Source organism: Triticum aestivum, chromosome 3A (genome assembly GCF_018294505.1).
Source record: "Triticum aestivum cultivar Chinese Spring chromosome 3A, IWGSC CS RefSeq v2.1, whole genome shotgun sequence".
Classification (NCBI taxonomy): domain Eukaryota; kingdom Viridiplantae; phylum Streptophyta; class Magnoliopsida; order Poales; family Poaceae; genus Triticum; species Triticum aestivum.
The window spans coordinates 740321066-740343731 of record NC_057800.1 but is presented as its reverse complement, the minus strand read 5'-3'; the positions used below and the strand labels follow the sequence as shown (position 1 = coordinate 740343731).

Below are 22666 nucleotides of genomic sequence, written 5' to 3'. Positions count from 1 at the left end.
TGGCCAAGGCCGGGAAGAAGGGCGCCTGATTCCAGGCGGCAGCCATGGCGAGCTTAGAAGAATTCAGGAAGGTTCAATTGGCTAATCCATGTAAGCAACGATCCTCAAAACTGGATATGGTTCTGATAATCTGATGTGAATGTCTAGAACAGTGTGATCTTCATGTATGCCGGGCGAGGCGAGATAGGAGAATCGAGGGATGTTTTCACTTTGGTGGAGGCACCTGACTTGTTTTCCTCGATGATGAAAAGACAAAGAAAATGTTATTTTGGAATTAGAAAAGAAAGCTCAGGAACATATTATCAATGTTGCGTATGATACCAGAAAAGCAAACACCAATTTGAACAATTTTCATTCCATACCATTCCACCAACCAAACATGGAGACGTAACCGTTCCATTCCACTACATTCTTATACCAAACACAGAGACGGAACCATTCCATTTCTATGGAACGGAACCATGACATTCCATTACACTTTGTTCCTGAACCAAACACACCCTTACAAGCTCATATTAAGATTTCCCAATCGATCCTGTACACATTCAACCAATGTATATAAGCTATTCTTTTTGAACAATAATATGCTAGAGCATACTCTCACATCGATTAGCTTACATTCGGCCTTTGCGCCATTGGTGCAACGGGTCATCTAGTGTTTGAATAACAGCAGCTCTGCCACGGGAATCAAGCCCTAATACTCTGGCGGGAGGCTGCAAAAGGTTCGAATTTGATGGGCCTAGTAGGCTACTAGACAAGACGTGAAGGGCCCCACGTGACTAGGCCCATCAAACAGCTATGCGTTCCACTGAACGACGGACAACCAACAGATCTGGACGACTCCTCTGTGCAAGTACGACGCGTGTAATCTCGTTCCTTCTATCAGGCAACGCATAGCTGTTTTACTCTGGCATCCTCTTTCTCCTCTTTTGTATCTGCTTGCAGCACCATGGATCTGGAGAGCAGCGAGCTCGCTTCTTTCAACAGGAAAAGAGGTGGAGACACCAACGAGGCAGAGGAGCCCATCATGGCGATAGCGGCAGCGGCCGAACAGATTTTGATTGCGGCGCCTCCAGATCCATCCGCAATGACGTCCGTCTCCATCTGCCTGGATCAGAGGTATGTTATAATCTGGCATCCTCTTTTGTCTTCCTTTCCATCTCCTCGTATACACTATGGATCTCAAACTCAGCGACCTAGCTTCTTTCAACAGTTAAATAGGTGGAGACACCACCGAGGCAGAGGATTCCATCAGCGCCGGGGTGAGATGCGGATGGGAGACGAGGGGCGGCTGATAAGACAGAACAGAGGGGAGTCAGATGCGCTAGGACCCACAAGTACTAGCATACAGGGCTATACCTAGGTTTGATTACTGTTTACCTGCGCACGGCAGCGCCTGCAAATGACGCTGCATGCAACCGCTGCGCGCTCGTGCCGCTCCTTTCCTGCACAAATCGCATAGCAAGCCAACGGTCTAGATAGGAGGGACCGCGGAGCTCGAGCTAGGAAGGAACTTTGTGTTAAGATAAGGAAGGGGGTGGCACATGCAGCTTGTCCATAATATACGTTTTAGGAAGCATGATTTGGCTGTCGACTAAGTAAAAAACATGGAGCCTACAAGTACATGCAGGGCATAGAGCCAAAGAAAAACTAAACACAATGTAGAAGCACAAGATTGATATGTATGAAGCAAACTGGCCTAGTGTAGAAGCCTTGGCGTGGTAAATATGAAGTAAACTGTAAGGACTGACGTTGTAATCCTATATGTACGAATCATGAAAAGCAGGAAGCATGGTATGGATGCAATATCAACATACTTTCTATATGATGAGGATAGTCAGGACCAAGAGGTTGGATGAGGACAATGATTCTGTCATGCAGATACACAATGGAGTAGAACTATATCAAGACCTCCCACAATCCATAGGTGAGATGAGGATGGTACCTGCAGATGAGGGGGGCGACTCCAGCAATGTTCCTCGCGTGCCAGATACATCCGGTGACCGAGACGAAGATCTACCGCGGTGGACTGGATGCCGTGGTGCTCGAAGCAATTGTAGATGACCGAGACGGCGATGGGGCTGCGAGCTCGCTGGTCGTGCGCGTCGTAACTAATGCCAGGCATAACCACACGATGGGACAGCGCACCGGCATGGCTAGTTTCACGGGCATGGACAGAGGCTGTTCATGGTGGTGAGAACAGGGGCGACGACGAGATTGACGCTGTCGGGTGTAGTTATGGAGATAGGACGAGGAGACTGATGCGTTTATGGTAGGTGAGATTATTACGGGAGGAGTTATGGGTGATGATGTGGCTAGATAATGGTGTATTTTGGAAACGAATAAAAGGATTTAGGAGGCCATCTCAACCGTGAGATGAAAAAGACATCAACGACCCGCGCATGGTCTGGTAAACGTCTGCTATCAGACGGCTGCTAGTAGTGTTTCCCTATGTTAAGCCCATAATAATGGATGATTTGGTTTTACTTTTGTAAACTGATGCAATAATGCATGATTATGTTTCCACCTTTGTAAGCTCCGCATGCGCTTGTATTCAAGGGGAAAACAATGTGACAAAGATTGGTATTGTAAGTCCATTTATTTCAAGATAATTGTACGAGTTTATTGGTTGGAGCCGCGCTTGTTTATGAAAACTGATTAATATGATTACCTTCACATGTGGAGTGACTTAGTTACAGGCATGCGCGTTGTGTCAAGATGTTTATGAGGCATGTTGTGGAAAAAATTACAGAAGATCAAACCCGTATGAGATAGATAACGTGTTCTCTTTTTTTCAGAGTTGCGTGACGTGATAACCTAAAACCGTTGGCCGCTTGTCATAACATGATCAGTGGAAAATAAAACAAAAGATCACGGGATGCCAAAATAGGAGAAGCGCGATCTGAGAAACTTGGCTAAAGATCTGGAGGACAAGGTTGAGCACCACTCAACACGTAGTACCCTACCGACGTGATCCCCTGCACGTCATTGTCGATGATTCCGTCTTCCTTGTAGTACACGTCGCTACCATTGTTGTTTAAGCTCGCCAAGAACTCCTTGGCTCGGTAGGAGAAACACCCCCGCGTCGCCCCCCACTCGGGCGACTCAGGTCGCACCCCAACCCTAACTGCCGTCGGAGCCTAACTCATCTTCCTTCCTACCTCCCGCCGCCACCGGCCTACGCCCGGAGGCCGACAGTGGTGGCGGCCCTTCCTCCCTCCCACGTCTCAGGGGTGGCGGGGCCCCAACGTGCGTGGAGGTGCGGCCAATCGAGAAGCGGCGGCGATGGTTTAACGATGACGGCGGTGGTCGGCCCTGCCTTGGGCCACGGGCGGCTGCTGGCCTAGATCGGGCGGCGGCGCATTGCGGTCTTCGGCGGCACGTCATCTGGCTTTAGATCGGCGACGGCGTCGAGGGCCTGGTGGACTGCTCGGTGGCACCTCTGGCAGATCTGTTCTGGCCGGTGTAGCCAGCGGTGGTGGTCATCTTCTTCGTCGGAGGTGGCCGGCTAGAGGCTTGGTGATCAGATCTCGAGATCCATCATCTAGTCCCGGCTGCGAGTTGGGGAGACATGGTTGCCGGTGAAAACCGAGCCGACGGCAGGCGATGGCGGCATTCTACGCCGTTACCTTGATGAACACATCGTCGTGTAACTACTGTCGACTCACTCATGCTGCTCCGGGGGAAACCCTAGGATCTGGTGTTCCAGATTGGACTATGGCGGCACTGCGGTGTCGTTTCTCTCTTGAGAGCATCGTTTGTGGAGCAGCACTGGAAGTCAGAGGCAGGAGGTGGAGCGGCTTCGCCTTGCATGGAGCTTCGGTGGAGATGTAGTTATGCCTGACCGACAGGTGCTACGCTTTATCAGGCCTGGTTGGCAGGTGCTACGCACGACCGATCTTCCAAAGACTTCAAGCTGTGTTGGCTGGTGATACTTGGCAGCATGGTGCTGAGGTGTATCGGTGGCAACCGCGACGTGCTTAGCTGTTTGCGCGTAGGGAGGTGTTGCCGTTGGGCACCATGGTGGCATCGACGACAGCTAGACCGAGCAAGGTTGATGCTCAGTACAACTCTGAAGATGGAGCGGTGGCAGTTGGCGGCGGCGGCCTCTGAGAGCGCACCGGACCGATGTGTGCCCCAGACCCGGCAAGTGGCTAGGTTGGGGCCTCAGGTCTTAGATGTTAGCCTTGGCTGTGAGCAGTGGCGGAGCCACCCTCCCAGCGACCCTGGGCAGCTGCCCGGGCTCTGCCCAAATACTTCCATTAAATTACACTAAGGGACTGAGAATTAATCACCAGTCTTTGTGGGCAAATGCCTATGGAGCACACCCCTTTGTATTTTGCCCCGGCTCCATGGACGGGCTAGCTCCACCACTGGCTGCGAGGTCTGTAGTATTAGACCCGAACTATCAGCATCCCTTCATCAATTGGATAGGAAGCAGCGGCAAATGTTGTCTAGACGGTGGCTTTAGACTTACTGTTGTATTTTTTTGTAAGATTTTTTATGAATAATTAATAAAGTGGCTGCACGCATCGTCCAGATGCAGAGGCCGGGGGTCTTCCTCCTTTTCCAAAAAAAAGAACTCCTTGGCTCGTCAGGAACTCCTTGGCATAGGGCATGGTTGATTTACTCTGTGCACAATATTCACTTTACTAGTCTGCCCTCCGTTGCAGCTTATCTCGGTTGGAAGCGATCAGTTAGCTTATCTTCACTAGGTGGCACTGAAGATTGGCAGCCGGGTCTCACTGTCGATGGCATTCACTGTCTATCTCTGCAGCATGAACCACAAGCCAGGCAATAATGCAATGCGATTTATTCTGGGAATAAATGAGCCGGCTGTCAAAGACTTGTCAAACACCCGCTTCGATGGGCTAGAATATCCTGCACAAGAAGTCAGGCATTGACTGACTTGAGAGGTCACTCTGCGGCAGCAACGCCACAAGAAAAAATCAACCACATCAACATCCTCTGGACTGGAGTCCTTACTTTTCTTGTTCCTTCGTGTGGCCCCTCATCCGCAATGGGGGAGCATCTGTTAGAATGTAAACGGAATTGTTAGTAACTAATTTTGTCATAATAAACAATACATCAAATTGATGATAGACATTACCACTCCGTTCTCCATAAAACAGGCGCGGTGACCGTTGTCGAAAGCATGATCAAGCATCGTGTACTTCACGCCGATTTCTGGCGCAAGGGGTGGCCGCCTGTAACAATTAAACAATTAGAAATGATGTCATTTTCAACCAACTTGTATCATTTTGAACAAACATGAACATATCAAGTCCAAATATAAATGAATCATATTCAACCAACATTCATCATTTATCATATATTCAACCAATATAAATGATCAATGTAAATAAATTATTCACCAACATTCATCATTTATCGTATATTGAAACAATTAGAAAATTGCATATACATCATTCATCAAAATCCATCATATGACCATTTGTTCAAAAAAATGCATATACATATTTCAATCACATGTAAGCAACTACTTACAATCCCTCCAACATCAATCACATCACCACTTGTTCAAAAATAATGTTAATCTCCAACTACCTTCGTGATGAACTAGGGTTCATATCAAAACTACACATAATCTCCACAACTAGTTATTAGAGTTTATATTCAACTATATACATCATATATAATCAACCTAAGCAATCCTAGGATAAAAACAAAGTAAAAAGATAGATTTGTTTGCACCAAATAATGCATCAAATTGAAAGCGTTTCGAGTAGAACTAATTGGAGGGATTGAGAGAGCTTACTTTTCCCGTTTTGGAGCCATCTCGATCCGCAAAAATGGTGCCCAAACGAAGGAGATCGGAGGGGGGAGTGGAGGGGATGAGAGAGAGCTTGTGCTCTCTGTTCTTGCGCCGCCCCGCGGCTAGGGGAAGAAGATGGGGGCGGGTTCGTGGATGGGCCCCACGAGCCGGCCGCGCGGGTTTATAAGGTTTCAGCTCCTACCGCCAGAGCCTACAGCGGTGGGATTACAGAGCCTACCGCCGTGGGCTCTGGCGGTAGGGTGGACGGCAGGAGACGGTTCCGTTTACTTGGGGCTAACATGGATAAGTGGGCTACCGCCGATCCCTTTGGCGGTAGCATGCACAGGCCTACCGCCGTGTAGCCCGGCGGTAGGCAAAAGGGTCAGATCCCGAATTTTTTTGAACCGGGATCAGATTCCGATTTTGTTTGCAAAAAGGGTCAAAACACGAAATTTTGCCCCACTAGGTGGGGACTGAAGATTGCTGGCCGGCCTCCGTTGTTGACGAGCAGGATAACAATCACAACAGGTTGAATGGAACGATCCCACGTTCTCGTGATGCCCTGTCCTACCTACTGCTGGTGAGTTTCTTGTGTGGTTCCCCCCATTTTCATGCTGTAATTTTTGCGAGCTCATTTGGTTCCTCTCACATTTGGTTTCCTCCGTACGTGGTGTATCAGGAACATATTTTATACCGGCCTCTTTAATGGAGTGACTTGCTGAGGTCTTCCTGCGGCACGGCGTACAAGGTCACGGTCATGATCATCTCTTTCACATGCATTGTATCAAGTACACCACTGTTGGAACCGCAGCCCTCTCTCACTCTTGGCTAGAGGTAGAAGAAGACACAAGAAATTACGGGCCGGCGCACGAAGGCCGTCGTGGGCGCACGCACGCCCTAATCTTCCTTATCTTTTTAATGACTACATAGCTGACTCTCACTACAAGCAGTACAAGGGAATGGAGTTTATACGGATGCATGCACTACCCCGTACCCAACTCCTCCGGATCACCCGGCCACGATCCACATGTGCTGCTGCGCACAGGACGCGCTCCTACGCGCCCACGCTGCTGCACTCCGACAGATCGCCAATCCTATCCCGTGAGTCTCGCTAACGACCTGAGCCAACTATCCATACGACTCCTAACTCGAGCACGCCTCGGCCAAACACCGGCGTACCGACCTGGACTAGACACACACGTACACACACGCGCAAACACCCGCCATGGACTCGACCGTGCACTGACACCGGTCGCCACCATCACGGGGCATGGCTTGATGCTAACAACCACTGCCACATCCACATGGGGATGTACGAGGGTCATCATCTGCTCTCACATGTCACCAAAGCACACACCACATCCACATGAACCCTTGGCGATAGGTATAACTACTGTATGTTCTGAATTTTTACTGCTGCCGTGCTCTTGGTGATGGATTCACATAGCTCGGTTGCAAGCTATCCGTGGAGTTGGAGACTGAAGATGCCATTCCCAAATCCCAACCAGTTGAGTTTTTTGTGAGGTTCGCCATTTACATGATGCAAGTTTGCATGTTCATTTGTTTCCTCTCTTTGTGCAGAGGAAACGACCTTTGGAAACCCAGAAAATCCGCACGGGAAATGTGTAACGTGGTTTTGTTAGGAATAGACAGAGATTGGCCCTGGACTGACTTACTGAGGTCTTTCTGCGGCATGGAGTATGAGGTCATGGTCATCTTCTTCACATTGTATATTGAGCACACATCCACACGAATCCTGTTCCAGTCATCCTTGGGTCAACTGTATGTTCGTAACCATTGGTATATATATGAAATAAGGAAGGCAGTCATGAAAGTGGTACCTACAACTACAAGAGAGGCCACTCCTGCCTGACCTAAATTTCTCTAGTGCAAGGTGTAGTGTAGAACTGTAGATCGATGATGGGCATCTTCACTAGTAGAAAAAGGGTCTAATATGAAACTCATTAGTCCCGGTTTGTAATTGAACCGGCACAAATGTGACCATTAGTGCCGGTTCCAATGGCCAGGCGGGCGGCGCTCATTAGTACCGGTTCGTGGCGAACCTTTAGTACCGGTTCGTGCCACGAACCGGTACTAAAGAGGTGGTTTCCTTTAGTACGGGTTGGTGGCTCCAACCGGTACTAAAGGGGGGGGGTCTTTAGTACCGGTTGGAGCCACCAACCGGTACTAAAGGTGGTGCGCTGCCACCCGCAGTGCACAATGTTTAGTCCCACCTTGCTAGTTGAGAGGAGCTCGCACCGGTTTATAAGCCCCGCCGCGACTACCGTGTCGAGCTCCTCTCTAAGCAGGCCTTTGTGGGCCTATTGCAAGTCTTCCGCCCTGTGGGGCCTACTGGATCGTACGGGCCTGCATTCTGGCCTAACTAGAGATTGGGTTTCTAGTCGTATGCAGACCGTACCAGCCCCCAACAACTCTGGCATCCCGAGTTGTAACAGGCCAGCATAGCCCTGAGGGGAACTGGGCGCATACCATCGCCATGAAATCTGGTGTCAGTGTCTACAACTTGTCTTTTAAGCCGCCGGGGAGGTCCTTCCATCTTCATGACATTGCTCTAAAGATCACCGGCTGCGACCTGGATGTGTACTCTGTCAAAGAGTATGCCACCCAGTCAATCTGTGCCATGGTGTGCCCAGATCCAGAAATCACTGAGATGGAAGCTATGCACGACTGTAATGGCTTTGGATGTTGTCGTGTACATCTGGACGACTTTGCTATTGCTAACAAGACCTCCCAACTGTGGGATAGAATCAGCACGACTAGTGATGTGCTAACTAACTTCACGCTATCGTGGCAGATAGTTGGCCAATCCAACTGCATTGCTGCCGAGAAAAACAGGACAAACTATGCTTGTATCAGCGAGCATGCCGAGTGCATCGACGGAAACCATGGCTACAGCTGCGAGTGCAGGGCTTACTATGAAGGCAATCCCTACACTAAGATGGTTGCTCAGGTGACTTCTCTTTTCCTGATCTAGCGACCAAACGCACAGTTATTAGGTATTTTGGGCATTGATACATGCTAACCTATCACTGATCAAACTAGGGTATAAGTTAAATCCTAGGAGGGGCTGATTGTACCCGTTGGTGTGGTAACACTAGTGTGCAATTTCTGTTCTTTGCACGGAAAAAGTTCCTGAACTGCACAAATATGACATTATCAGCTGCCCTCATGGGGGAGGAGAAACATGTCATCATTGACTAAGGTTTTTTTTGGGGGGGGGGAGTGGGCGGAAAAGCCGGTTTTCGGAAAATCTCGGGAATTCCGGATTTATTTTGGAGATCACTGAAATTTCTGGTTTCTTGTCGGTAACTGGAATTTCGGTCCGAGGAAAAAACCCTCTCATTGACATAAGTATTGACGAAGGGACCGTTAACGCCACCCGTTCTGACCTACTAGGGAGATATATCATATCTGAAAGTTTAATCTTTTTTCCTGTTCTGGGTCATTCTCCTCTGTGCAATGGGTTAGTGCTAATCTAAGTTTTTCACAGGCCCAACAGAATAGGTCTGGATATGCTTGCGTGAGTACCAACAGCAAGTGTGTGAAACTAAGTGTTAAAGACTTCAATTCTGTTGATAGAGTCTATGCTGGTTACGTTAAACAGTTGCTACTTGTAGTTTGTTTTATCCTTCATGTAGGCTTCACGTACTTAGATATTGTTTCATGTTAACTAAATGAAGTATAATCTTCTGATTTCTGTGTTGTAGATTTTTCTATGCATCTTATCCATATTTTGTTAATTTCGGATATTAATGAATGCCTTGAACCGGGCAATTGTAAAGGGACCTGCCATAATACCAACGGAAGCTTTAGTTGTACAGAATGTCCTCACAAGACTGAGTATGATCCATTAAAAATGCAGTGCACTAAGAGACAACAGTCTCTGCTCTTATGTAAGACTATAATTGTTACATTTTTTATAGATAGAACAGAAACTTAAAATAGCTTAATGCCTGCAGGTGTAATTATTGGGCTGCCATGTGGTTTTGGTGTTCTACTTTTGAGCTTCAGTGTAGTGCTTCTCACTCGTAGATGGAAAATAAATGTTCAAAAGCGACTATGCAAGAACTATTTCCGGAAGAACCAAGGTTTTCTCCTAGAAAGATTGATATCATCTGATAAAAGTGCAAACGAGAATACAAAGATTTTCTCGTTAGAAGAGCTGGAGAAGGCAACCAATAACTCTGATCCTACACGTATCATTGGCCGTGGGGGTCATGGCATGGTTTACAAAGGCATATTATCCGATCAGCGTGTTGTTGCAATAAAAAAGTCTAAGTTCATTGAGGAGTGTGAGATCAGTCAGTTCATTAATGAGGTCGCAGTCCTCTCTGAGATAAATCACAGAAATATTGTGAAGCAATTTGTATGTTGTCTCAAAACCGAGGTTCCACTGCTGGTTTATGATTATGTATCCAGTGGCTCACTGTCTGAAGTTCTTCATGCAGATGTAAGTAATGATCTTTCTTTGTCTTGGGGTGATTACTTAAGGATTGCCCTGTAAACAGCAGGTGCTCTGTCTTATCTCCACTCTTCAGCTTCAATATCAATCTTCCATCGTGACGTGAAGTGCTCCAATATACTCTTGGATGGGAAACTACACAGCTAAAGTTTCCGATTTTGGCGCATCCAGATTGGTTCCGATCAATCAAACACACATTGTCATGAATGTGCAAGGTACATTTGGGTACTTAGATCCAGAGTATTTCCATACCAGGCAGTTGAACGGGAAGAGCGACATGTACAGTTTTGGTATGGTACTAGTGGAGTTGCTTCTCAGAAAGAAGCCTGTTTTTACAAGTGAATCAGGCACAATTAAGAATTTGTCAAATTATTTTCTCCAGGAGTTCAATGAGGGGAGAATCACAGGTATTGTTAATTCTCAGGTCCTGGAGGAGGCAACCGAGGAAGAGATCAACGGTGTCGCCTCTCTTGCAGAGCGATGCTTAAGACTGTGTGGTGAAGAAAGACCCACCATGAAACAAGTGGAGACCGAACTGCAGACCCTACGAGCAAAGTTGGTGAACTCATATCAAGCAAACCTTAGAAATGAAGAGCAAATACAACCAAGTTGGTTAACTCGAAGATCTGGAGCTGATCATCAATCTTCTGTGACGATATTGGACGTCAAAGCCGACGTGCAGTCCGGAGGCTGTTACAGCTTGGAGGTAGAGTTCATGGCATCTGCTAGCCTTCCACGCTAGATGCATATGTTAAAGGAGACCACTAGGGATCAGACTACTGATCCTTTGCCAAGTATCAGACTAGTCATGGACCGTCGGATGATGGCCACCAGATCTGGTAGTATAGCCCCACGCGTGATTAGTTGGATTGCTTCCTTGAAAAGTGCATCCGTTAGTTTAGTTGCATGCGGATTTTGCAATAACTATGATTAATTTGTTTCCTACTAGTATTACTAATCACGGATATCATATTAATTGGCATTAATTAGGCGCCATACTATGTGCTTCCATGCATGCAATTTGCTTCTATAAAAAGACTAGTTTCCAACCGCGAGGAACCTTATTTCCGGTGAAACTTTAGTTGCCTTGTAGTACTAGATATGATCTTCTGAATTAGAAATGGAGGCCGATAAGTTCCACACGTGTGGGCGTTAGGGAGTCCGCCCACACATTTTGTGTGGTGTATAAGAGAAACAGCCCACACACCTACGTGTGGGCAAAACAACTAGCGCCCACATGCCTCTTTTTTCCCTCCCGACCCATCTCGCACGCGTGCGTGTGGGCGAAGTTGATAACACCCACACACCCGTATGTCAGGCCTCGTACCTGCTGGTCCCGCATGCCACGCGTGACGGTCACCGCGCGTCCGCAGTTGCCATGGTCCAGACCCTCGTCCATGTTTGTTTAACTGCAGTTGCCATGTCGCTGAACTACGGTTGCCATGTCGGACAACTGCAGTTGCCATGGTTGCTCAACTGCAGTTGCCATGTATGGTCTGATCTAATGTAGTTGCCATGATTTCATAACTTTAGGAGTTGCCACATACTAACACTAGGCAGTTGAGAGAGTTGCCATGTGCTCACAAGCATGCTAGGGCAGTTGCCATGTAAAAAGGAAGAGTTGCCATCTGCTTACGTGCACATTAGGGCAGTTGCCATGTACATGCACGTTAGGACAGTTGCCATATACCATGCAAAAACATATGGCAACTTGGTAAAAGAGAGTTGCCATCTGCTTACGTGCACATTAGGCAGTTGTCGTGTACCCTGCAAAACACATGGCAAACTCGGGTAAAAAAGAGAGTTGCCACCTGCTTATAAAAGCACACTAGGGGCAGTTGCCATGTGCACTGCAAAACACATGGCAACTAGCAGCTTGGGTGTGGGAGAGGAGACGGACGTGTGGGCAAGATGGCAAATGCCCACACACTAGCCCTTGTGTGTGCGTGCAAAGTGGCGTGTGGGTGAACTGCTGAACGCCCACACACCAGCCCCTCCTGTGTGGTGAAACGGCCGTGTGGGCGACCGGCTGAACGCCCACACATCAGGCCAGTCTTACGTGGCACTAGAAACATGCCAAGATTCGTGCGCTCACAAACGGACGCGGATCCACGCATGTGGGCGAAATGCAAACGCCCACACGTGTGGGCGTTAATATTTCCGTTAGAAATTATTTGCTTTGGTCTCTGTATAATTTTGCTTCCACGCCAACTGCCAATTGCTTCGATCTAGTTAGTGTCCAGAGTATGCCAGAATATGCTTCGATCTGTTTATAGCATGTATGATAGAATAATAAAATTTTCCAAATTTTTAGGGAACTGATCCCTGGTTTGTATCTGTTTTGACGAAAGCATTTCCCCCATTCGAACAAAACATGGTAGGTAGATTTATGCAACATTTCTCACACATCATGGAAGCATCATATCGGATCTCAAATAATGCAAACTTTTTCTGATCCATGGAAATATTTTTGTTGTTTCATGGAAATATAATGCAAACTTGTTTGAAACATTTTCCAGTGTCAACGATATTACCATGGATATTAACAAATTATATGTGGCACTTAGTTGCTTCATGCATAACGTACGTATAATGCTCGCCTACTTTGTCATTCGATGCTTCAGTACCAAAGGATCACAGATGGCACATGCTTCCTCACATGTTTAATAAAGATTTTTGATGCTTCGGTAGAATAAAAAGGTCACATGCTTGCTCACATGCCATTCCTGCTTATAATGCACTAATGTTGTACGAAAAACTATATTCAGTACAATGTACAATGTATCATTCTTGTTCGCAGGAAGCAAACAAGAGCAATATTGGATGCAATATTAATAGGCAGTTGAAACATATTACGAGTAGAAAGTATAACAACTACTACTTCCGTCCCAAAATTACTATCATATCTGTACACCGAATGGAAAATTTGCTTCCAAAAGGGGATTGCTCTACCCAAATATGCTTCCAAAATGGAACTTATGTTTCGGACAATATTTCTACTGTACACAAAATCTGAATCAACCAACTAGAGGATTGCTCTACCCAAATACAATCTCCTTTCTATAAAAAAGAACTATTATCACATGTACGCATAAGTCATAACACATGCTTTAAGCATATTAGGAATCTGATTCCAAGGAATACAAATGTGCTCAAATTGCTTTCATCATATGAAAATCATGCTTACAACACTACAAACCATGCTACATAATTCATAGTCCTCTGCTCCATCCACCGCTTCCGACCAAGCCTCGATGACTTCCTTTTGTTTCACAAATCTGTGAGTATTGACATCACGAGCCACGAGAATCCGGTGAGGAGCAGCGAGGACCACACCATCGAGGGGACGACACCCTTGACCTTAATTAGAGAACCGATTGTGTGGCTTGCTAGGTTGCTTCCAAATGATGACAAAACATTGGTCATTGAGATGCTTGATCTCACGTTGGACTCCATGACCAACATCGATGATCGTGGCATGCACACAGACGGTAAAGCACGATCATCATCTCAAGTTAGCCCTGTCAAAATTTAGGAAGCATGAGTAGTTTGATTTGGATACAAGCATGACGTCTATGAAACAATACGAAGCATGAAAATGAAGCCAACTGCACATAATGTAGAAGCATAAGTGTGAAGTAACAAACCAAACCGCACATAGAGAAGAAGCATAACTATCGTGTGTATGAACCTGACTGTGCATTATGAATAAACACATGTATGAGACAAATGAAGCATGAAAATTGGATGCATCGTATTCTTGCAATCTCAATATGACTTCTACATAGTCGAAGCATATTATATAACAGGGAGATACAAAAGATCTCTGCACAATCGTTCAAATTAAGATAGGAGAGTAGATTTGTGTAGCTTGAGCTCCACGGTACTCTCTATCAGGACCATGCAATAGAGAATCTTTTTCCTCATATACGTTCACATCTAACATATAAAGCCTCCTAGAGTGGTAGTCACAACGAAGGCCTCGAGCGCACGGTACCACGCGAGGGAAAAAAGACCACCGCACCACGCCGCGCGTGGGGATGCAGCACACCACGCGAAGGAAAAAAACACCGCACCGCATCGAACCCTAGCCCCAATCCACAGCCCCGCGCCCCTCGCTCCTCCCTCCCTCGTCCGCGCCCCTCGCTCCTCCCTCCTTCGTCCGCCGCCACTCCCTCCCACCTCCTCCTCCTGCGCCCTAGGAGCCCCGCCGCCGACTGCTACTCCTCCACCGCCTCGCCTCTTCCTCCTCCTGGCCTTCCCATCGCTCGGGCGCAGGCTTCCGTGGCCAAGCGCTTCGAGGGCGAACCCGTCTCCACCGCCAGCTCTAGGTTCGCGCGGGACGGGCTCCCTCGCCTGGCCGGCCTCGACGAGCATGGCCTTGATCCGGCCTCAGCCTGAGGACCTCGAGCCGAGGAGTGCGGCCTCGATCGGGACTCGGCATCTGGGGCGACGGCAGAGGAGGAGGGGAAAGGAGAGGAGCAGCAACCAACATCTGGGGCGGCGGTGGCTGGACTCCATGAGCTGGCCGGCGACGGCGGCGGTGCTGGATTCGATCTGCAGGAGAGAGAGGGAGGCGAGGATTGGTGAAGAACTCCGTTGCCGCTGCGTGCCGTGCTTCTGGATCGAGCGCTGCCTGACCAAGGGATAAGAGTATGAGGTAAAACTAGCCACCATGCTCCTGTGCGGGCTGCATCTCCACATCTCCCGTTTCATTATTTCACCATTGCTGCCTCTTCTCCTCTTCGTTGCTCTGCTTCTTCTCCTGATTTCTCTTTTTCATTTTTTCTCTTTGTGGCGCCGCCGGGGATGAGAGGAGCAGCTGCTGAAGCAGGCGCGGTGCTGGTGCACTGCTGGCGAAGCGGTCGTCGACGGTGCCGTCGACGTCGTCCTTGGCAGAAGGTAAGCCAAGATCAATCTCTCACAATATTCCTTTGTCGTCGGTGTTCTTATGAAACTTAGTGATTGGACTTTCTCTGTTATGTTTCACACATTGCTACTTTTAGTTATTCCCGTTTGGCTTGCGGATATGCTCCTGCTGAGAGTTTATTTTCTCTATCCAACATCATTGCAGGTTGGTGCTCCTCTCCTTCTCACTGCAGCTACCTATGCATGTATTATTCTAGGATTTTGCAAGTTAAATACTCATGTGTGCTGAACTGAAAAGTTCTCTATGCAACATCTATTGCAGGTTGGTGTTTCTTACCTATGCCTCTATTATTCTAGGATTTTGAAAGTTAATTGCTCATGTGTGCTGAATTGAAAAGCTCAATGAAAGGCACTTATTTCTATGTTGCTATAAGAATCTGTAGAGAAGAAAGCATTTAGCACTGCTGCCCCTGCTGTACATAATTAGAGGAATAGTTTGGTTCAGTTAGAGGAATTGGTGTTTTTGGATAGTGATGTTTGGGCCAATTCTGGGCTGATCAGTCCATAATTTCAAGTCTCCAAATATAAGTTGTAGTGTAGGTCTCAAGCTTTCCAAAGAGTATTTGTTTGTGCTTTTTGGCCAGGCAGTTTCAGAGCAGCCATCAATTTAATGTGCTGTCCAGGAAGTTATTATCCTGAGCGCAGTTTTTTCATTTGCCAGTTTACGGCCTGTTAGAGGTTGAATTAAAATAAACTTTCAACATGATAGTTGTAGATATGTTTCTGTAGATGCTTATACACATATAATTTGTCTGAATTCCTCTTCTATATCGAATCCTATAAAAATATTAAAGGAGGTTGTACTATGTTGGACAGAATTTCATTCTCAGCTTCATCGGCGTCAGCTTCATCACCAAGAGGACGGACTCCGGAAGGTAGCCTCCTCCTAAGGCGCCAGACCGGTAACTCCCGAAACGTCCATCCTTCCTAACATTATTTTCTGGTGATGCACCGTTAGGGTTCGTGTTCATTGCCATTTTGGATTCACATGTGAAGTCTATTTTTGTTAATTACAGTTAATTAATTTCTTAATTCATGGTTGTTTTAGTTGCTGACCATACGATTGGTAGCCTTGGACAGAAGAGGGCCAGCAACAAACAGAAGCAACCATTGTCCTGTCTAGAACATGTATATCTTCAGTTTTGGTTGCCTTCTGTTTACTTGCCAACAAGCGACATTGAGCTCACATATTTACTGTTTGATTTGTTATATACTTAATCTGCTAGACGAAGTGTAAAAGGGAAATTCATGCTCGACAATTTTGTATATTTATAAACCTAGATACTACTCTAATTGGTTTTACTTCTTCCATATATTTTCTCCTCCCAGTGTGTATAAATAGTGCACAAAGTTAATTTCTTTTCCGTCTCCACCGCATCTAATTTTAAAGAAAATAGAGAGGAATCTGAGAGATACACAACCAGAAGAATTTTGTTTCTTTGAGTTTTCGACCGTGTCTAACTTTTGGTAAAAGAGAGAGGAATTTGAGATAGATAGACAACCTGAGGAGCTTTGAACAGCTTTGAACGTCCGAGTATGCCGCCGGCCTCCTCGCCGCTGTTGTCGCGTGTCTGGCACCAGTGTGTGGCAGCTGCTGAGATGTGCGCAGTTTACTCCCGGTTCCGTGATGGTGTTGAAAAGCACCTTAACTGAGCCAAGGAATTTAGTAGCTTTGTGGGATGACTAAACAAATTTTTTTGCTCTTCCTATGCTATCTTTCATATTATAATTTTGGTGTCCTGGTATGCAGGGATCAGCTTTGGTGGCATCCGATGCTGCCAGACCACTGGGTTAGAGCAGAGGAAGCTGAAATGGTGTTCGACATTCAGATGGTCATTGTGATCGACCAGATGCGGCGCCTCATGTCACCCCGAGCCTCCAGGGCTTGTTAGCGGTGCTCATAAAGTAAGAATATGCTTGCAAGTGCTCGTTTCCCATATGCTTGCCCATTCCTGTCCCGCATCAAGCTTTCATTTATTTCCCTAAAATTCCTCTAATTTGATGTGTGCATGTCTGAGAAAGAAATAAGAGGAATAAGCTATGGTATGTCTTGGGAAGTACATTATTTCCCTGGCTTGTGAAATTAATGCGCCCAAATTCGCGTACAGTCTGGTTTCGGACTAACAATGCCTCCTTGTGTTATATTGCAACTAGAAAAAGAGATGGACATAATAAAGAAGCTTGGTGAACAAATATATATCTGAACCCTCTACACAGTATAGATGCTATAATTTCTGTTAAATGGAAGTTAGATTCAGATTCTTCAAAATATTATCCTTCAGTCCTATACATACAAGGTACTGTCTTGGCATGGATATAGCCTGCAACCCGCATCTCTAAACAACGCGAACCTATCCATAATCATAAACTTGTGTATTGATCCTCCATTCAGATTTGCAATGGCCCAATGCATTTCGGTCGATATATATGTGATGCCATTGGTTGGCCTGGATCGGATAGCTAGGTTTGATCAATTCGGTTAATATATGTTTATGTTTCTGTTTAGGTTTCCGCACCTTTTGATGCGTGTGCGTGCGGCCATTGAGTAACTTGATCTGTTTTCCTGGCTATTCTATTTCTGTTTAGATTTCGGCACCTTTTAAATGTGCTACCATGGGGGTAACCTGATTCCATTTTAATGGCAACGGGACCTGCAAGTGCATGGCCCACTGCTAATAGTCCTAGAAGCGATCGAAATTGTTGCTATTTTGACTTTGTCTGCTACATGGACTGCTATTCTAATCTCTATGTTTTCCCATTGCTTCGTTCGGTATGTCCACGTAAAACCAGAAATTACATGCATTTGAATGATGATAGCTTAGCACTTGATGATAAATGTGATGTTGTTTTATGTTAATGTGAAACCCGATCTATCGGTTGTTAGTTTGAATCAGTACCCAAGCCATCCTCCTCACTGCCCTCCTCTCAGTTATTTAGGTAGTTCTTCCTTCTTGGGTAACAATGAGAAAACGATTAGGTTAGTTACACAGTATACTTCATGATTGCGGTAGGCACAAAATGCTTGGCAGACTAAAATAACTATGCCTCGTTTCTATTATCAAGCTCTGAGTGTATATTGAGATGCCTTTGTACAATGAAAGATCCATGGGGTTGTTTGTTTGCTTGTAGATTTCTGTGCAGATATTTGAATTGTGCAAATATTTAATTTGATTTATAATTTGTTGTCTCTTGATGTCGCTAATTTTGTATGAGCTGGAGGTGATAGTGAAGGTCGATATTTTGATCTTGAATGGAATTTTCATCTTCTTGATTTTCCTCTATCTATGTAGAGGTCTCAAGAAAGATAAAAGAACTTGTGGTTCAAGCAGCAAGAAGATAGCCAGCCTAAATGAATCAAAACAAGAACAAGCGTCGGGAATTTACAAATGAGGAAGTGCAGCTGGTATGGCCTCTCTGTTTTACCCGAAATCAACCAGAGGAAAAACTGTTGGACAATCATCTTCTTGCCATTTTATAGTTGACTTCCTGCCATGATTTGCTTCCTAAAAGAAATAGCAGTCAACTTGAAATAAGTAATTTATCTAGCTACAAATGCTTATTCTAGACTGATTATGTTTCTTCCAATTGCGGTCAGTGTTTTTTAGTTGACACTTTAGTCTACATATCTGCCAAATATTTACATGTTTGCATGGCCAGAAAAAAATCAGATACTGTACTTAAGCGTTAGTGATGGGTTAGTTATTCTACTTCTTTCGGCTAAATGTTTAGCAAGGACTGCATGTTTGAAACAACTAACTCACCTTGCTTTTGGTACATTTTCCTTGTATATAACTCGCTTTTCTATTTCTCGGGGACAAGAACACCATATAGAGATTTGAGAGGTTGGCCCTGGTTTTAGAAACAATGCGCCTGATGGTTTAAATTTATTCTGCTCCTTACATCAGGGTCTGTGGTACTTTCAGACTTGAGGGAAGATTTTACTGTATGATATAAATTAAATCATTTGTTTCTACTACATGTTAAAGGAGTTGGCCAATGTTGGCATGAAGCCATAAAAGTTAGCTGGATGTGGAGGAATTTGGTAGTGGTGGTGAATTGGCACCTTTTCCTTGCTTGCCATCATGCCATGATTTGAAATTTAGTTGTCAGGCTACGTAATTCACACGGAGACCAGCGAAAGGAATTCGTGCGCTCCATCATACATTTGCGCCTCTAAACTTAGTTTGTTGACTAAATTGTGTAGTTCCCTTTTGCCGTTCTCTACTCCTTTTGCAGTTTTAACCGTAAAATATGATATATGATATAATGGTTATTTTGTACATCGAGCAGGTGATGTAATTACTTTCAATAGCGCTTCAGCTCTGCAATCGACAGTTTGACCTCATGCTAGGGCAGCCTCAGCCAGTTGCCTCTTCTATCAAAGGTAAAGAACAGAAGCCTTTTTATTGATATTGCTGTATGGAAAGTTTACTGGAAATTATGATTCTAAGTGGGTGTGAATAACATGCTTTGTCTTGAAATAATGACATATGGAGAAATAAGTATATACCTCCAAGGGAACTGTCATGTGTTTGCGGATAGGATTCTGAAAGCTTATAAACTTATTTTCAAAGCTTGCCTAATAATTTTATCATATAAGTTGAAATTCAGTAAAACATTCCCACTTGACAATGATCTATTGTTATTCCCTTAAATGTTGATCCAAGTGTCATAAATGGCACAAGATGCAGTTTTGATTAGATTTTGAGTGAAATTTATACTGTCTTGCGGTGATGCATGATGTTATTTATTTCATTAGAGAGAGATAAGTGTTAACCTATTATGTTAATTAGGGTGACCGATTTAATGCTTATGTTAATTATTTGCAGTTTATTTACGGGAGAAAATAGTCATAGTTTATTTATTGTCATTGGTTAAGACTGCTGCTATTAGATCTATATGGTTGCGGTAAATCTTCAATTATTTGCTAAATTGAGGGCTTAATGTTCCGCTATTAGGTTAATTAGGCTAGCAGCTTTTAGCACTTCTCATCTATTGGTTCAGCTATTATTTTGTGAGAAAGAAAATTTACCCTCGCTTTGTCCCTACAGGATAATGACTACCTGATAGTGATTCCTTATGCTCACATCTTTGGCCTCATGCTGCAAGCTCTAAAGCTGCCCCCTGCAACTTACCAGCACAAAATATACCCAGGCGGAAAGAATCGTGTGACAGTGACTTTCATTTCTACTTTGGAATTGCTAGATGGTTCACTTGTCCCGAGTTCTATACCAGGTGCAATCTTAGATAGCTATGAAGATGCAGAAGTCAGTGCTGCTATGGAGGCTATTAGATTCATGGAGAATGCATATGGCAAAGAAATGAGAGGCTACCACTACACCCATGTCAAGAGGCTAGAAAATCAAGTGACGCACCTGGTCAAATGGTTGACTTCATCGAATGAGACAATCAAGAAGCTGCGCAAAACATGCTACTACGCTGTCAGGTACATGAACTCATATTCTACCCAGATAGAAAACACAACAGCTGCTTGCCACCTGAAAGGTCAGGACAACACCAACGGAGTTATGAAAACAGCTCTTGCAAGCATCGAAGGACTGACGCAAAGGCTACGCTACATTGCTATGAAGTTTGAGCAGCGCCTTGAAGCAACCAGCAACAGTTTCTGGTAAACTTTGCTGAATGTATCCTGGATAGCGTGCTTCATCGGTTACCGCAACAACCACCTTTTGTTTCATATCTATCAGACCAGCATCTTTCCCATTTTGGACTACTCCCAGCAAGATATGTATAGACTTTAGTCCTCCCTTGCTGCCTCTATGGTGAAAAGTAGTCTATGATGTAGTTTACGATCTTTAGATTTTATTGTTGTCTGTATAGTCAAGAGCGGTTTACCATCGCTTATTGTATATATGTGAAGGTCTCCTCTTCTACTATTGTTTCACAACACTATGACCGAAGAAAACAACCTTTCCTTTTATCCATGCTTTCACACTAATGTTTGCATCAAACATTCCCTGTGATCATATCTGCAGCACTTAGGATGTGTTTGGTTTCAGGAACCAACCGGAATATAATGGGTCGGACTCGTTCCTCGGCCACGTTCTAGCGTTCAGTTGGTAACTGGGACGGAACCCACTCGTTCCCATCGAGCGAATATTCCGCTGAGATCCGGAACCGAGCGGTTTCTCCAAATCGAGCGGACCACGCGGAACCGTGCTCAGCGCTCGTCCCTCTCTATCTCGCACGTCGTACTCCACTTGCACGAAGCCCCCTCGATCCATCCCTCCTGATCCAAGCCGCCGGCCGGTCCTCTCCTAGATCCGCGCCGCCGGCTGGTCCTCTCCCTCGCCTCATCCTGAATCGGCTGACGGGCGGCGGGTGCACGGCTCACGGCCGAGAAGACGGGCGGCAGTGGGCAGCGGGGCTCACGCTGGGAAGACGAGCGGTGGCATCCAGTGCTCGGCGGGTAGTTGGAAGAGGGTGGCGGCTGACGCTGGTGGCACCAGCGGGCCCATGGCCAAGGCCGGGAAGAAGGGCGCCTGATTCCAGGCGGCAGCCATGGCGAGCTTAGAAGAATTCAGGAAGGTTCAATTGGCTAATCCATGTAAGCAACGATCCTCAAAACTGGATATGGTTCTGATAATCTGATGTGAATGTCTAGAACAGTGTGATCTTCATGTATGCCGGGCGAGGCGAGATAGGAGAATCGAGGGATGTTTTCACTTTGGTGGAGGCACCTGACTTGTTTTCCTCGATGATGAAAAGACAAAGAAAATGTTATTTTGGAATTAGAAAAGAAAGCTCAGGAACATATTATCAATGTTGCGTATGATACCAGAAAAGCAAACACCAATTTGAACAATTTTCATTCCATACCATTCCACCAACCAAACATGGAGACGTAACCGTTCCATTCCACTACATTCTTATACCAAACACAGAGACGGAACCATTCCATTTCTATGGAACGGAACCATGACATTCCATTACACTTTTGTTCCTGAACAAAACACACCCTTACAAGCTCATATTAAGATTTCCCAATCGATCCTGTACACATTCAACCAATGTATATAAGCTATTCTTTTTGAACAATAATATGTTAGAGCATACTCTCACATCGATTAGCTTACATTCGGCCTTTGCGCCATTGGCGCAACGGGTCATCTAGTGTTTGAATAACAGCAGCTCTGCCACGGGAATCAAGCCCTAATACTCTGGCGGGAGGCTGCAAAAGATTCGAATTTGATGGGCCTAGTAGGCTACTAGACAAGACGTGAAGGGCCCCACGTGACTAGGCCATCAAACAGCTATGCGTTCCACTGAACGACGGACAACCAACAGGACTGGACGACTCCTCTGTGCAAGTACGACGCGTGTAATCTCGTTCCTTCTATCAGGCAACGCATAGCTGTTTTACTCTGGCATCCTCTTTCTCCTCTTTTGTATCTGCTTGCAGCACCATGGATCTGGAGAGCAGCGAGCTCGCTTCTTTCAACAGGAAAAGAGGTGGA

The 22666-nt window shown here is 45.7% G+C and overlaps 1 protein-coding gene and 1 pseudogene across 1 annotated transcript; one reads left to right on the top strand and one right to left on the bottom strand.

Moving 5' to 3' along the window:
* Window positions 1-1007: 1007 nt before the first annotated feature.
* LOC123059625 (uncharacterized) lies at window positions 1008-2276 on the bottom strand. The gene is made up of 3 exons (XM_044482148.1): window positions 1946-2276; window positions 1381-1502; window positions 1008-1291 (listed from the first exon to the last, which is right to left on the bottom strand). Exons 1-3 carry the CDS (start codon window positions 2123-2125, stop codon window positions 1252-1254), a joined length of 342 nt encoding a protein of 113 aa, XP_044338083.1. The 5' UTR covers window positions 2126-2276; the 3' UTR covers window positions 1008-1251.
* Window positions 2277-8273: 5997 nt separating this feature from the next.
* LOC123057344 (putative wall-associated receptor kinase-like 16) lies at window positions 8274-11001 on the top strand (annotated as a pseudogene).
* Window positions 11002-22666: the final 11665 nt, after the last annotated feature.